The sequence below is a fragment of the Sinohyriopsis cumingii genome, chromosome 6 (genome assembly GCF_028554795.1).
Source record: "Sinohyriopsis cumingii isolate HCF-2022 chromosome 6, ASM2855479v2, whole genome shotgun sequence".
Taxonomy (NCBI): Eukaryota; Metazoa; Mollusca; class Bivalvia; order Unionida; family Unionidae; genus Sinohyriopsis; species Sinohyriopsis cumingii.
The window spans coordinates 63,799,706-63,815,360 of record NC_142966.1 but is presented as its reverse complement, the minus strand read 5'-3'; the positions used below and the strand labels follow the sequence as shown (position 1 = coordinate 63,815,360).

Sequence of the window (15,655 nt, the reverse complement as noted above, 5' to 3'; positions counted from 1 at the left end):
TCATTCATGAGGCTTGAACTATTTCAATTTCACCGTGAAGGTATACGCTGTGGTTCCAAGTTTTCTTCAAGTAAAGTTTTGCGCCCCTCAAATGTGATAATAATCTTCTGGAGCTAATTAAAGACTTTCTTTTTTGCTGAATCTCGACTCTCCTGGTCTTGTTGCAGAAGTTGTCATGTCATCTTCGAAAACACCTGCATGTACTTAGGTTAGCACGTCATTTACCTTATGAGGTGACATCAAAAGTCATAGCTTCATGGTTACTTCTACTGGATTCTTCCCAATAAAGTGTGATCGTTTCATCCTGATTCCAATATTTGATCTGGCTATGTTTTGCACACACTCGCTACCTATACATGCAGAGAGCTTCTCACCCTAAGAGTATATGATCCTTCAACGTTTAGACCAGGGGTTTCAAACTCAAACCAACCCGAGGGCCGCATGATTACATTTTCGATGGCCCAAGGGACGCACCACCTTTGCTTTATCTCATGAAACCTTTTGACGACAATCATTTTTCGGACAACATAATACGTCTTGGAGGGTCGCATGGCCGGTCAGCGGCTTACAGAGTATCATTAGACGGTATACTTCAGATAAAAATACGTACTACTCTCGAGATACAAATCAAGATACTTGCTATGTCTGTCATGAGAAAGGGCATTCTTTTATGCGGTATGTATAAGATATTTAACCACACTCTCTCACACACACACACACACAATTCAATTATGGGGAAAGTGATTTACGCTTTACTTGATTATGCTATCATTGGGTAGTTTCTCTATTCTACGCGATTATACATAGCCCTGAAAAAGACTGTAGGGTGTTTTTCTAAACTTACGGACTTGACATCATTAGTAACAACTGTCTCAAACCCTTTCCACGGCTACGTCCTATTCTTCATAGACCGCCCCGGTGGCCTAGTGGTTAGAGCGTCCGCCTCGGATGCGGGAGTCGTGGGTTCGATCCCCGGTCGAGATGTACCAAAGACTTACAAAAATGGTACTAACAGCTTCCGCGCTTGGCGCTCAGCATTAAGAGGTTAGTGTTAGGACTGGTCGGCCTACATGTCTACGGCATGATGCCCCAGTGCTAGACATCACTATAAACTGTCACACTGCAGACATCGTAGCGATATGACTGAAAATTGTTAAAACTACGTTAAAAATCCAAATCACACACACACACACACACACACACACACACACACACACACACACCTATTCTTCATGTTACTAATTTTTCTAAGTAGTGGTAGTATTAGTACTGCTATTGGCATCAGAGTGACGATGTGGTTGGATGTTGTAATACTGGCACGTGAAAGTCTCTTTCTCTTTGGATGAGCTAAAGAATTTGTCCCGTATACTTTAACTCTCCACAAATGGCCTGCAGCACACAGCCTTTTATTTTCACTCCCTTCCTTCTATCCCCACCACTTTCTGCACTTTCATCTTCTTTCTTTCTTTCCTCTTCTTTTTCTTGTTGAGTAAATACTTCTGCTTCTTTCTGTCGTTGTACAATATTCTTCTAATTCTTAATTCTATAGGTTTCTAAAACCACGCACCAATGGTAACGATGGAGAAATCGATGATTGTTGTAATAATATTGAAGAAAACATTCGTGTGAAGACGATGTAAAATCAGCCCAAACCAAATTGAAGTTACTCTCTTATGGAAGAAAACTGCTTACAGCCTGATTTCCCGTTAGCCCCCATACCGGCTCCTGCTTGTTAATCTACGGGCGCCATATGATCTCCAACTGGATGATATTGCAACTATTACGTCAACGGCAACTATTAAATCGGAATCGCTGTTGGAGCCATATCAATAGTGACCTCTGAGAATGGTGGCGCTGCTAAAATAATTTCGATACGATTACATTCACCAATAGAAGTTAAAACTTTTCGTGGCAGCACACAATAATCTCAAGACGATTAATAAATTATACTAAATTGCTATTAAGGATAAAACGATTAGCATGAGTGAATTGGAAATAGTGCTGGCGGAAATGGAAAACCACCAACGACTTCCTGTGCAGATATGGAACCGAGGCGTTAGTGAACCATAACAGGTACCTGATTTACAGGCAGTGAAAATCGAGTAAATGTTTGCATGTTTGCTAGTATATATTAATCAGTCTGCCAGCATGTTTTTAAGAGTATTGGCCCAACTGCGGCATCTCTGTAGTAACGTCGCTTGAGGCTTACAGCGGGTTACAATCACGATAGACTCACCGCGCGTTCACGAATGTAAATTACACTAGTGTGATTTAAGGGAAAGGCATTTGGTATAGAAAGCTTTGACCTAGATCGGTAAGAAAACTCCAAAGCCCCATAGTGATACGACTACTGTGTTGATTTTACTCGTCCTCATGTCCACGTTTTAGATCACTTTCTCCAGAGATGTCTTTCATGAATAATAATAATAATAATAATAATACACCATGTGAATACATCGTATACAAAATAGAGAAAGTCGAGATAGTTTTGTTTTTAATGACTGGACCTTCAAGACACTCGACACATACAAGAGCACTCGCAGTTATAAGATTTATCTGTGGCTACATATATTACTTTTTCCCTTCATTTGCATCTTAATCAGTTTTACCAGAAATGATTCATGTGAACATTGATTTATTACTCTCAAAGTTTAAAGCGTAGTTTTAGATGACTTGCTGGAAACAAATTATCACATCATATAACGCTTCAAATCGTTTACTAAAACCATGACTAAGTTCATTGTCCTTCTGCTTGTTTATCCTCCTCCTCCATGTCTTTGATTAATTTGGCCAAAGCGGTCAGTCTCCTATCCCTCCATTGACGTCTCTCTTGCAGTTTCTCCATGGGAACCATCTTGTCACATTCACTCTGGATCTTGTCCAAAGTAGGGCCTACCATCTTCTCCGGCTCTCCAAACGACCTCTGGATCCGGTAAATCATGTCAGCGTAGCGTTCTGAGTATACCTTCCAGCCTAAAAAGGTTCAAAATATATGAAAATAGAAAATAAAATTTTGAAAACACGCTAGACATGCTTTAATATTTTCTTTTTGTTGATTATCGAAAGACAGCAAACTTTCGAGTTCATACATTCTGGTTATTTCTCCCACTATCCTATGTTTCTAACTGTATGTAAGAAAATCAAAATTAAAGATCTCAGTGTTTTCTTTTTTCTTCTATAAATACACAAGATATTTGTCTTTACAAAATCATTATGATTAAAAGTTGAACTTGTAATTTCTTTCGTTTGCTGAATCTTTCTCCCAACTTGATTATTTTGTCTTATAGTTGACAAAATAAATGATAAGAGATCATAACGTAAAAATGACAACATGTAAAAAGGAAATAACATAGGAGAAAGACAACTTAAATAAAGTTCTTGACATCTTGAAATTTGTCTAAATCAGGTAAATTTCTTAAGCATACCTTCTGAATTCAGATAGGCTGTCTCGAAAGGCCCCATGAAGGCATATCTCCTTCCCAGACCGTGCTTCATCACAACATCAAAATCTTCGACACTGATCACGTTATCCTGAAACGAAAATAAGCAAATGATGACCGTGAAGACTTCTAATGCATAACACCAGTTGTCGACATTAACGACCGAATTATTGTTTTTTAAGGACCTAATGTGACGAATCGAATCTACATCACTTCATCCAACCCTCCTCTTACTGAATACTTCTTTATATGGGCAGTATTAGGGTGTGTTGACTCAAGAGACAATCGACAAGCAAGTCTCAATGACCCGACCTTTGGTCAAGGTATAAGGTCTTGAACAAATGTATTGTGCATAACAATTAGTGTCTTATTAGACTTAAAATGACGGATCCTTGCCTCTGACATTTATATAGCGTAATATATTAGTTTCTTTAAGACCGTAAGCGCAAGCCATAAAGAACGTTTTGTCAAGAATCTTTTTCTTTGATCCTTTAACCCGTTGACCCCAAAATCAATAGACTAATTTATTATTCTGCATGCTAATCGTCCACATACGTTAGTGAAAGTACACAGTCATTAATCTTGACCATTGGCCTTTTGATCCCAAATTTGGTAGGCTTTCGCATTTCACCGCGTGCAAACTGTCCACAACCATTGGTCAAGGTCTGTGACGAAGAATTAGCTGTGCAGAAATAATTTTCCATCTTTCACGAGTTAACTTTGCTTGTCAAGAAGAACTTATCCGTAACTTTGGGAGAAGGTATGCGTTTGTAGTACTTAAGTTATCCTCCGAGAAAGGAAGATTTAACGGACAAAGCGAGTCTGAGTCCATGACGCTCCATCAATAGGCAGGCTTATGCAAACTGTCCTAAAATATTGAAATATGAAGAAGTGTTGTAGTCTAAGAAATATATTTCAACAAAATGGTATGGAGTTGTTAATCAGTTTTTACCCTGATAAGCCTCCAGCCTTCACCCAGAATGGCGTACTGTAACCTATTCAGCACAAACCCATCTGTCTCCTTATTGATAGTTACTGGCTGCTGTCCGATCTCCTTCATCAGGGCTCGTGTGGTCTCCATGACATCAGGGTCTGTCCAAGGGGCTGAACATAGCTCTACCATAGGGGCATAGAATGGGGGATTGGTCTGGTGGATTCGTGCCATGGAAAGAGATTGTACGTTTAACATTGGCGGCTAAAATCAAAGTATTCTTGAAACTTTCTAAAAAAAATAGCACTCAAACTTAATCTCATACACGATACTATAACATATCCATATTATTAAAATTGAGCGAAATAGCAATACAAAAATAATATGATCCCAAACGTTGTATGGCTATCACTTAAGTCTGAATGAATAAAAATAATGTTGGATTTTAGGACTGTGATAAAGTCTCTTCTTAACCAAAGCATGGGATTGGGACACTTATCACAGATTGGGAAAGACATTCCACTCACATCTATGCATCTCAACAGTGTACACAGTTTTACATTTAAAATTAACTCCAAAATCGTTAACCGTACCGTAAACAATGCTTTTTTGTCTTTTCTTTGAGAGAGAGAGAGAGAGAGAGAGAGAGAGAGAGAGAGAATGAATATATCTCAATAGTAAAAGCATGTCCGTATGTCATGACCTAGTGATAACTTATGTTAACTAACTACACTGGTCAACAGTGAAATCATTACTGACTTGAAAAGGCCCTAATCTGTAGTATTTTGGTGTGCCGAACACGAATATAACCGTGAAAAATTTGTATTGGCTCTCGTTTTGAAGATATTCATATACCTCATTTTCTATGTTTCACTGTGTAAATTTCTCCAGTAGGACTGCAGCAACATCCGGAATAATGATGTAACATTGCATAATACCATCATGCTCACATCATCCACAGTTGATTGCATCATTTTCTGATGCAATGCAATACTAATGCCATGCGGCTGCTGAAGTAAGTTGACGTCAGCAGTGTACTATACATGTGTAGGCCTATTATACTAATGCCAGGCGGCTGCTGAAGCTGACGTAAGCAGTGTACTATATAAAGCCCAATCAGATAGGTTCAGCATTTAAAATATTTTAGACGTTGTGCGAGACAGTTCAAGCTACTGTTACATAAAACTTATTATTTTATCCATTTACGTACAATAAAGAACAGTAATGCCTCGAAAGTGTGTTAATACCGCGGACAATTTTTGCTATATTTGTGGGGAAGTAACATTTGCCAACCAGAAGAAAAGTATCAATTCTCAAGTGAAGAAGGCATATCATCTTTACTTCGGATGCAAGGTTGGTGACCAAGACAAGCCTTGGGCTCCGCATATATGCTGTGCTACATGTACAACACAGCTTTCACAGTGGTTGAATTGCAAAAGGTCATCAATGCCGTTTGCAGTCCCAATGGTGTGGAGAGAGCCAAGCAACCACCTAAATGACTGTTACTTCTGCTTGGTTCCTCCTCTTTCCGGCGGAATAACGAAGCGAAAGAAGTCGAGAATAGTCTACCCAAACATTCCGTCTGCATTGAGACCAGTTCCACATGGTGAGGGACTTCCTATTCCAGAACCTCCAGCAGAATATTCTCTTGATTCATCTGACGAAGACAAAGGTGAGTCGACCTGTTCTTCTCCTGGTCCATCAGCATGCAGTGATCCAGATTTTCACTGTGGTGCATCATCAACCCCACACAGAATAACACAGGAAGAACTAAATGACCTGATTCGTGATTTGGACTTATCAAAGAACAAGGCAGAATTGCTAGGATCAAGACTCCAACAATGGAATCTTCTAGAAGAAGATGTCACAATTACTGCATATCGAAAGCGCCACCAGCAATTGGAGCCTTTCTTCAGAAAGGAAAGTAATCTGATATTCTGTTCCGATATTGAGGGCCTCATGAATGCTTTAAAAATCACTCATGACCCACAAGAATGGAGACTATTTGTGGACTCTTCGAAACTGAGTCTCAAGGCTGTGCTTTTGCACAATGGAAACATTCTTCCATCTATTCCAGTAGCGTATGCTGTCCACATGAAAGAGACATACGATAACTTAAGGCAGCTACTGAATTCCATTGAGTATAACAAGTACAGCTGGCACCTCTGTGGTGATTTGAAGGTAGTTGCCCTTTTAATGGGACTGCAGCAAGGATATACAAAATACATGTGTTTCTTATGCGAGTGGGATAGCCGAGCAAGGGAAATGCACTACATGAGGAAGGAATGGACTCACAGGCAGAATGTAGCCATTGGAGAGAAGAATATCCAACACCCAGCTCTGGTTGAGGCTCAGAAAATCTTGCTACCACCCCTTCACATCAAACTAGGTTTGATGAAAAACTTCGTGAAAGCCATTGACCGGACTTTGCCAGCATTCCGATACCTGCATGAAAAATTCCCTCGACTCAGCGAAGCAAAGATTAAAGAGGGAGTTTTTGTGGGTCCTCAGATTCGAGAGCTTTTCAAAGATGACCGGTTCAACAACTTGCTGGAAGGTGACGCGAAACAAGCATGGAATGCTTTTCGCCTAGTTTCTACAAACTTCCTCGGAAATGTTAGGGCAGAAAACTATAAGGAACTAGTAGAAGACATGTTGATGAAGTATAAGAAACTTGGCTGCAATATGTCTCTAAAGATTCACTTCCTTCATTCCCATTTGGATTTCTTTCCTAGCAACTGTGGTATTGTTAGTGATGAACACGGCGAACGTTTTCATCAAGATATCGCAACAATGGAACAAAGATACCAGGGAAAATGGTCCACTACAATGCTGGCTGACTACTGCTGGACACTCCTCAGAGATGCTCCCGAACAGCTGTACAAGAGACAGGCGAAGAAATCTAAGATGTAGTCAATGACTTGATTTTTTATAGGTAGGCTATTACAGTTGACCTTTTACTATTGAAATGCATTTCGTTATGTAAACATTAATTTCTTGCAGATTACAAAAAAACTAGAGCCAATTTTGCAATTTGACTGTCATATTCGTGTTCAGCACATAAAAATTGATAAGAATTGACTAATTTTATTTCAGTAACATGACTTTTGTAAAAATTTGTTGTCCAGTGCTATAGCTATCCAGAAATTATCCTTGAAATCTAGATTTGTTGAGTATTGTCAGTGATGCAGTGCAGATTAAATATTTATAGTGAGCTGCAAGCAATACAAAATATCGCCAAAAATATCGTACTGTATTATTTGAATGCGATGATCATTATCGCCGAAATATCATGCCGTATATTTGAAAGTAGAGATTGTTATCTACTACTTATCTATAATTGATGGTTCGTGTACGTTCGAATATGAGTTCAAAATTATTATCTTAAGTCATTTAACATATATTTCTAGGTAACAGTTTTATGTGATGTATTTTCCTACATCCACATATATAATTTCAAAGCGCGATTGTTATCGCAATAAATTAAATAAAAATTAAGTTCAATATTAAAGTGAAACCTGTCGCTTTCATAATGATTTAGTCATGCGTTGTTTCTAAATAAGACCAGTCTATGACAACGTGTCTAGGGCCATCTATCAAAGTGCAAAATGGTTGGTGAATTCCTTTTAATACTGACCGGATGAACAACGATGAAACGATTCCTGTGGGCGAGGCCTTCCGAGATAATTGAGGGAAGGATGGCAGATGTAGATGAAGCCAAAATGGCGTTACTTCGGATGTATTTGTCAAGCTCTGCGTGGACTTTCTTCTTCAACTCAGCATCTTCCGGAACATTCTCCTACAAATATACAGTGGCAACGAGTCTAAGTACTGTAAAGCTAACATATATGGAATTAGTAATACACATTTATTGGTTCACAAGTCATGTAGAGGAATGTCCGAGTTTATCAGTGTCCGTAACAAGACACATGCGACATCAAAAATATTAAAAAACAATATCCATTCAGACTGAGACGCAACACTGCTGCAGAGTGCGTGACCCATGATTACTTTCGACACTGACGCGGACTGGTATTGGGCTCAAAAGATCAGATTCATGTAAATATACCTGTATGTAGAAGGAATCATTGACACATTCCTCTAGTGTTGCAGCGGTTGAAATATGAGAAATCTGCTCGTCAGCTGTCAGCTCACCACGAAGCAATCCTCTTTTATCGAGATCCTGCAGCTGAAGTTTGATCTCTTCTAAGGCCTGGGACATTCTGGACGGATCTGTGTCATATATCCTCACCTGATAACCAGCTGCTGCGAAAAGCATGGCCCAGCTTCTACCTATCAGGCCGCTACAATAAAGGAAGATTGATTCATTGGAATACTGATAGCGGAGTGGTAATTTGCTTGCTTTACATCAATGTGGTCCTGGGTTTATATCCCTGTCGTATCATAGAGCTACAGTACAAATCGCCTGTCAAAGATGGCTTCATTTGAATTATTTAATCTCGTCCACATCAAGGAACACATTGTGATGACATGGTCTGAACTGTAGAGAACTCGGCGAATAGGTTGCTGAAATTGCTTTACAATGGACATAAAAATACATGAAGTTTCGTTTATTTTAAATCGGTTGAAAAACCAAGACATACATACATGCATGCATACATACATACATACATACATACATGCATACATACATGCATACATACATAAACACGCTTATTGAATTCACAGTATACGTTCAGACTTAAAAGATCACCTTATTTTCCACAACCTACTCTATTCCACAGCAAACAACAATTTTTTTTTCGGTGCATATGTAAATATATTTGTTTATGAAAATCTTAGGTTTTGGTCCAAAGTTCAAAACACAAACAACTCTTTTTGGTATTATACAACAACCACAATCTTATGTTCCGTTAGGTCTACTGAAATCGCACACCGTGTTAGCAGAACAGTAACTGACGCAGATAGCTCGTGTTAGATTCTTTTTTGACGGCACTAGTTCCTGTGCCGATACCACGTAACAAGGCTATGTTGAGAATGCGAAGGTACTTGAGAAAAAAGCCTTTACAGTATAAATGGTCTAGCTTCATGAACACAGTTCCGAAATGATAAATAAACGAGGACGATTTTCACTGCAAAAGTTTCAGCAAATACCTTCCTACAACGCCCACTATTTCCGTCTTTAGTTTAGCTTCCATCTTGTTTCGTGACCGCGTATGCACTGTATTGAGTTAAGAGCGGTGAATGTAGAGGGCTGCAAATGTAGTTGTTGGCTTTATCAGCACATGATAGGCCATAAATAGCTACCAGTATAGCTGGTGGAGGAAGAACCAACGACCCATGCAAAGCTACTGGCAAGCTTTCTCACACACCCGTGTTGATTGAGATCGAATCTCTAACCCAGGCGGACAAGGGTGAGATATTAAGTAACTGTAAAGGTGATCATTTTACACCACTGGACCACCCATAAACCCCGGCTGCAAATGTACTTATCCACCCCGAAATATGTAGTTTTATAGAACTAAATGGAGAAAACTATCTTTAATTTAATAGTCATGATTTATATCAAATCTGTTGTTGTGTTGTTTTTTATTATTAAATTAAATGCATCTTGATTTATCGTAGAAATGATAATGATCTGGTTAAAAAAAATATTCATTATTTTTGTTGCATTTTTCATATGATAGGTCGTCCCTGGTCATTGTTTTCTGTGAAATCCAATCTTTTACAAACGTGCGTATCTCCTCTGTAGCCTTAAATAGCCTTAAACATATATATTCACACATGAGCGCGCGCTCGCGAACAGACACACAAATACATTGTACACACACACACAAACAGGAATGAAAATAAATGATGCTGTCTAAATCTTGCATAGCTATGCAGCTTTTAAGCAGATTTTGATTTAGCACAGAATTAACTTCTTAGTATACATATTTTTTGTTTTAAATAAAAGTTTGGTTTGTTAACATATAACTACCAATTTTCACACACACACACACACACACACACACTCTTTTGTAATTAAACGTCCGGCTTCACTAGTTACACTTGTCCGTAAAAAAATGCATCATCAGCAAGCGTCAAAATTCCTTGTGTGTCCTTTGCATGCATGCATACATACATACAGGCATACCCACGGATACATATTTCTGCGCGTGGGCCTGCGTGAAATCATATATATTTTTTTTTTCGCAAGCAAGATATCTATCTCACAGAGCAATCGTACCAGATGTATCCACTGTGTTGCATCTTACTAACAGTTCATAACCTGACCTATGGAGATTAGTTCATGCCAACAGTTGATCACTAGTGTGATAACGGTATTGAGTACAAAAATAACTGAATAGAGAATAAAAGTATGCATTATTTTATATGTTTTTTTTGTCCACTTGGTTCAGCTGAATTCGTGCTTTGTACAATTTTTGATTCTTGAAAGGAGATGTTTGATACAATTAATATCTCAAATAACAGTTACATGCATAATTCTATCATTTGACAAAGTTGGGACATGCAGCTATGACATGTATGTGTTATATGTGTTTAAACTCAATATTAGGATATTCAGTGTTAAGATAATATGCGATCATGTCTGTTATTTTTACAAGAACATGATTGAAGTTTAATTAAATTTTATGTTGTTCATGTATACAATCGTCTGTATTTGCGTTGGTTTATCTTCCATTCATATACATTAGTGTCATTATGTTATATGTTATATAATATAATGCACATCACTGTCTTGATATATCGAATGTTAAAAACAACTGAAAAGATGCATAAATATAAAAAATGTGCATTTGCGTTATGATAGTTTGACAAGAACAACCCTCAAGATTTCAGATAATTCTTTTTTGTTGTTTTTGTTTTGTTTTTTATTTTGTAAATTAAATATATTCTAACATTCTGGAGGCTGTTTTACGCTGTCAGGCATACAATTCACCATAGTGTACATAGTTTCTATGTCAACTTGAAGATTTTGAATTTATATCTTTCACTTGCATATAATAAATAAGGATTATTAATACAGTGAGGTTTTAGATTTAATGAAAATTTTTGGGCACACATATTAACTAATTTACATCGATTAGGCTGAATAACCTGACGAATACGAGCCACAATAAACCATAACAAAACCGGAACGAACCGCAACGACTATGTTATAAACCGGTACGAACTAAACGTATTGTGTTATGGTTAGCAGACAATTCGGCCCATCTTAGACCGAAAATAGGATCATTCGGCCCAACTTGGAAGACAATTTGGCCAAACTCGAAAGAATATTCGGCCCAACTTAATAAGGCAACTGCGACAATAGTTTTAAAAAGGTTTTTTCTTCTAACAAATGTATGATACGTTTAGAAGCCTATATGTCCAGTACATACATACATATAAGTCCCACACATATGCAAGCATACGTACATACGTCTGTGCCTTAATACAATAACACAATGTTCGAAAACGGCATTAAAAAAGAACATATATGTGCTTGGTCAGGCACCCAAACAAACATCACACACATACTTTCCTTAAAAATACTGTTCACACACACACACACACACACACACACACACACACGTATCCTGTACTTTCCTTAAAAAGTAAGTACCATTTCGTTTCGTATTGTGTTGTAGTATTGATTCCGATCGGATTATATAGTCGGCCTATGTACATTTTTATTTCGTTTCGTTTTGTTCGTTTCTTACTTCGGCCTACCAGTATCGTCTATTTAATTAAAACCTTTCACCAACTTAATTAGGTTTCTTCTATAAATATTTGTTCTTTTAAAAAAATTGTAGTAAATAACGTTTAATGACCCGCGAAATATGTCCAGAGAGAGAGAGAGAGAGAGAGAGAGAGAGGGCATGGCATTATACTATCTTCATAAGCAGGAGTGATTACAATGACCCGGTTGTCTCAAGTTTGACCATGTATGTTTTGTATCTGTACACGGATCGGGAACCAGACTAGATTGTAATACCAGACTCTCATATTCGGTAGGTCTCGAAAATGAAGCAGACGGCACGAGGTAGACACAACAATTTTAAAAAAGGCAATAATTATCGCGGAAACAAAGGAAAAGCTCAGAAGAAACAACTATATCAATCAAAGAAGAAATCATGGCAGATTGTTGATGAGGAAATTTTATCCTTAAAAGCACGATATAATCAGGTAGCATTTGTTATATACAAGTAATGCACCTGTTTTCGGGGTTATACTAGTTTTCGGAAGTCGTGTCACATACAAGAAGTCTGGGGAAAACCGGATATCTTTCAGTTTATAGACTTAAATATTACTAATTGTTCATTATTGTACTTAATTCGGTCAATAAATATAGTACTTGTACTTTGCTCGAGGTGATGTAGCTTAAAAACACGTAATAGAAGGAAAACATGAGGGATTTACAATTTTTGAAAATTTAATTGTTGTCCCAGGTCAGTCAACTTTTGAAATGGTTGAACTGCAATTTTTTCTGGTTGCCCAGTAAAGTAGTCAAGTTGATCCCATGATTGGTGTTGTAAATATTATTCAGCAATGTGGCAATCAGAGCAGTAATGAAAACTACTGACATCAAGCATACAGACTGATACAGAAAGGCAATATGAATACTCTAGCTGTGAAGGCTTTGCTTCTCAGGCAAAGGATGTCTCGCATCACCCTTAAATTTGGTGCTCAAAACTATTATTCAAATGTTTTTCTAATTTTTGTTTACACCTTGCTTCCAGTTTAGTATATTTCATCTCAAACTCTAATTTGATGCTCTCCTATTTTGATGCAATGTTCTTGAGAGAACGCATCTCTAATTTACATCACACAAACAAAACTTTGTTTACACTGATCAGCATCGAGTCGCACAAACATAAACATTTGTTGAAAATGCTATAATTCTCATTTTGTTAAATGAAACAAAGATACATACCATGAAAAAACACTGCAGTTTAGTAATTCTCTTTGTCAAATCTGTAATGCCTCATAAAAATTTTCATCACTATTCTGACAAAGTAATCAACTTTTTGCTGTAATAAGCATTCAGTCTGCTACTCAATATGTGTTAGCCATATGTATAACTGTTTAGTGTGTGTGTGATTAGCATTTTTAATGTAGCTTTAACAATTTTTCAGTCATATTGCTACGATGTCTGCAGTGTGGCAGTTTATAGTGATGTCTAGCACTGGGGCATCATGCTGCAGACATGTATCATGATATCCCACCCAGTCACATTATCCTGACAGCCAGGCTGACCAGTCCTAACACTAACCTCTTAATGCTGAGCACCTAGAGAGGCAGCTGTTAGTACCATTTTTGTAAGTTTGTGGTATGACTCGGCTGGGGTTCGAACCCATGACCTCCCGCAGTCGAGGTGAATGCTCTAGCCACTAGGCCAGCGGAGCGGTGTAAAACTGTTTAGAATGGCATACAATGTTATAAAGTTTGATGTGGATCTGCCATTAGTGATGTTCCAAGGTGCTTCTTTTGTTATTATAATTTGTAGAAATTTACATGAAACATAATTTTATATATTTCATAACTAAAGCAGCATCCTGTATATTATTTCTTATGTAAACATTTTTGTATTATTTTCTGTGTCATAAAAAGTAAATTTTACTTTAATAGTAACTTTTCAGTCAGTCTTTAGTGAATCTTGATATTGAACTTATATTAACCGATTTGTTTTTTATAAATTTGGTTTGATAATGGTAAGAATTACATGAAATGAAAATAAAACTGTTTCTTGTAAGATTATGTCTTCCATCTGTAATTATTTGCACGTTTAGAGATGTAAATCTTTGGTATTTAATGATTGTTGTGATATTAAAATATAAGTTATTTTCCAGTGCTAAACCACCAAAATCTAAATATCCAGAATACGATACAAAAATAAATAATGGATGAAAACTGGAAATTTGTGTGGTTTTGAATCTAGTTCAGATGGAAATCAGTATGCATTCTGCCATTTCTGTAATGTCAGGTTTAAGGAGAACTTCTCATTTAACCCATATAGCACCAATATTTAGCAGTTCTGGCAGGCTGTCAGGCAGAATCTACCCTTGTGCAGCAAACAAATTAAGATTTTTGAATTTTATATTTTCCTTGATTTATTTGAACAATGATTTTAAAAAAACTGACAGTTTACTGAAATACTTCCTAGATACAGCGTCGTCTGCGATTATTGTCTCATGAAGGTTCATATACATTCAAACTGATTTTATGATGAAAATAATGCAGACACTGCAGTTAGTCACCCTAAAAAGTTAAAACATTTTTCTTCTATTCTTAAAGCACAAATTCTTATTTACATATTGATGTTTAAGTTCTGAGGCACAGGTTGGTGTATTTTCATCATCAATTAACAATTTAGGGAAACTGGGCATTGATAATTTGCTATGGAAAGGGTTTATGGTCAAGGAGCTACTATAGAATACGCATGTGAATGCGCCAGAGTATGAATGTCTGTACCATTCATATCATCACCAGCTATTGATGTATGCCATACATTTCGCTTGGCCCTACTACACAATATTGGAACTACATTGAACTACCTTGCTGGGTCAAAAGAGCATCTTAAATGTCACAAACTTTGGTCACTCAATTTACAACTGAAAATTCACAGGACGAATGTCATTTTTGGCTTTTCTAACAGAACATGAAGTTTAACTTTTTTTAGGTGACTTAATTGCCCATTTTGCCTGGTAGTAAGACCACTGCTATTATTTGTAATAACTGCAAAATACCCTTCCATCTGAGTCAATGAATTCAAGTTATTGATAATTATCTAGCCAGTGTGGATGAAGATTTATTTTTCTCTTAGTTGTATCATGTTTTCCATTTGTTTTTGTTACCAGAGTGTCTAGCTTGTGTACTTTTGTACAAAGAGTTACATTAGACTGGGCAGCATTTTGTTTTATCCTTCCACTTTCTTGGAGTTTCCTTGTCTGAACTATCCTCTTGATGGTCTTTGTGAGAATTATTTAGTAAACTCCATTTATCCAAATTGAAAATTTCAAATCAGCTGACAACTACTTGTACTAAAGTGATCATAACAACATATTAAAGTGGTCATAACAACAAACTAAAGTGATCGTAACATACATTTTGTTATTTAAATCCAAACACAGATTGCTTCTTTAGCATAAAACCATAATTTCTTTGGCAACCAGTGATATATCATGTGTTAAAGTTGATCTCCACTTTAATCAGTTATAAAATATTTAAAGACTACTTTCTGTCATTTAAATTCAGTTCATAAAAGAAATTGACACTTGTCATGTATGTAAGCAAACTGGCATTCATTAATTTCAATGCATTAATTTAAGGGTATTGA

The 15,655-nt window shown here is 37.0% G+C and overlaps 2 protein-coding genes across 2 annotated transcripts in view; one reads left to right on the top strand and one right to left on the bottom strand.

Moving 5' to 3' along the window:
- Nucleotides 1–2,477: 2,477 nt before the first annotated feature.
- On the bottom strand, nt 2,478–9,633 carry LOC149797081 (lambda-crystallin-like). The gene is made up of 6 exons (XM_089961755.1): nt 9,487–9,633; nt 8,441–8,675; nt 8,009–8,170; nt 4,393–4,587; nt 3,426–3,531; nt 2,478–2,973 (listed from the first exon to the last, which is right to left on the bottom strand). The coding sequence occupies exons 1-6, from the start codon at nt 9,528–9,530 to the stop codon at nt 2,738–2,740; spliced, it is 978 nt and encodes a 325-aa protein (XP_089817881.1). The 5' UTR covers nt 9,531–9,633; the 3' UTR covers nt 2,478–2,737.
- A 2,679-nt stretch (nt 9,634–12,312) lies between these two features.
- Nucleotides 12,313–15,655, top strand: part of LOC149797080 (putative ATP-dependent RNA helicase DDX10) — a 44,324-nt gene continuing 40,981 nt past the window's right edge. Inside the window, exon 1 of the mRNA XM_089961754.1 lies at nt 12,313–12,504. Coding sequence (XP_089817880.1) covers nt 12,343–12,504 — 162 coding nt within the window. The 5' untranslated portion in view covers nt 12,313–12,342. The remainder of the gene's footprint in view (nt 12,505–15,655) is intronic.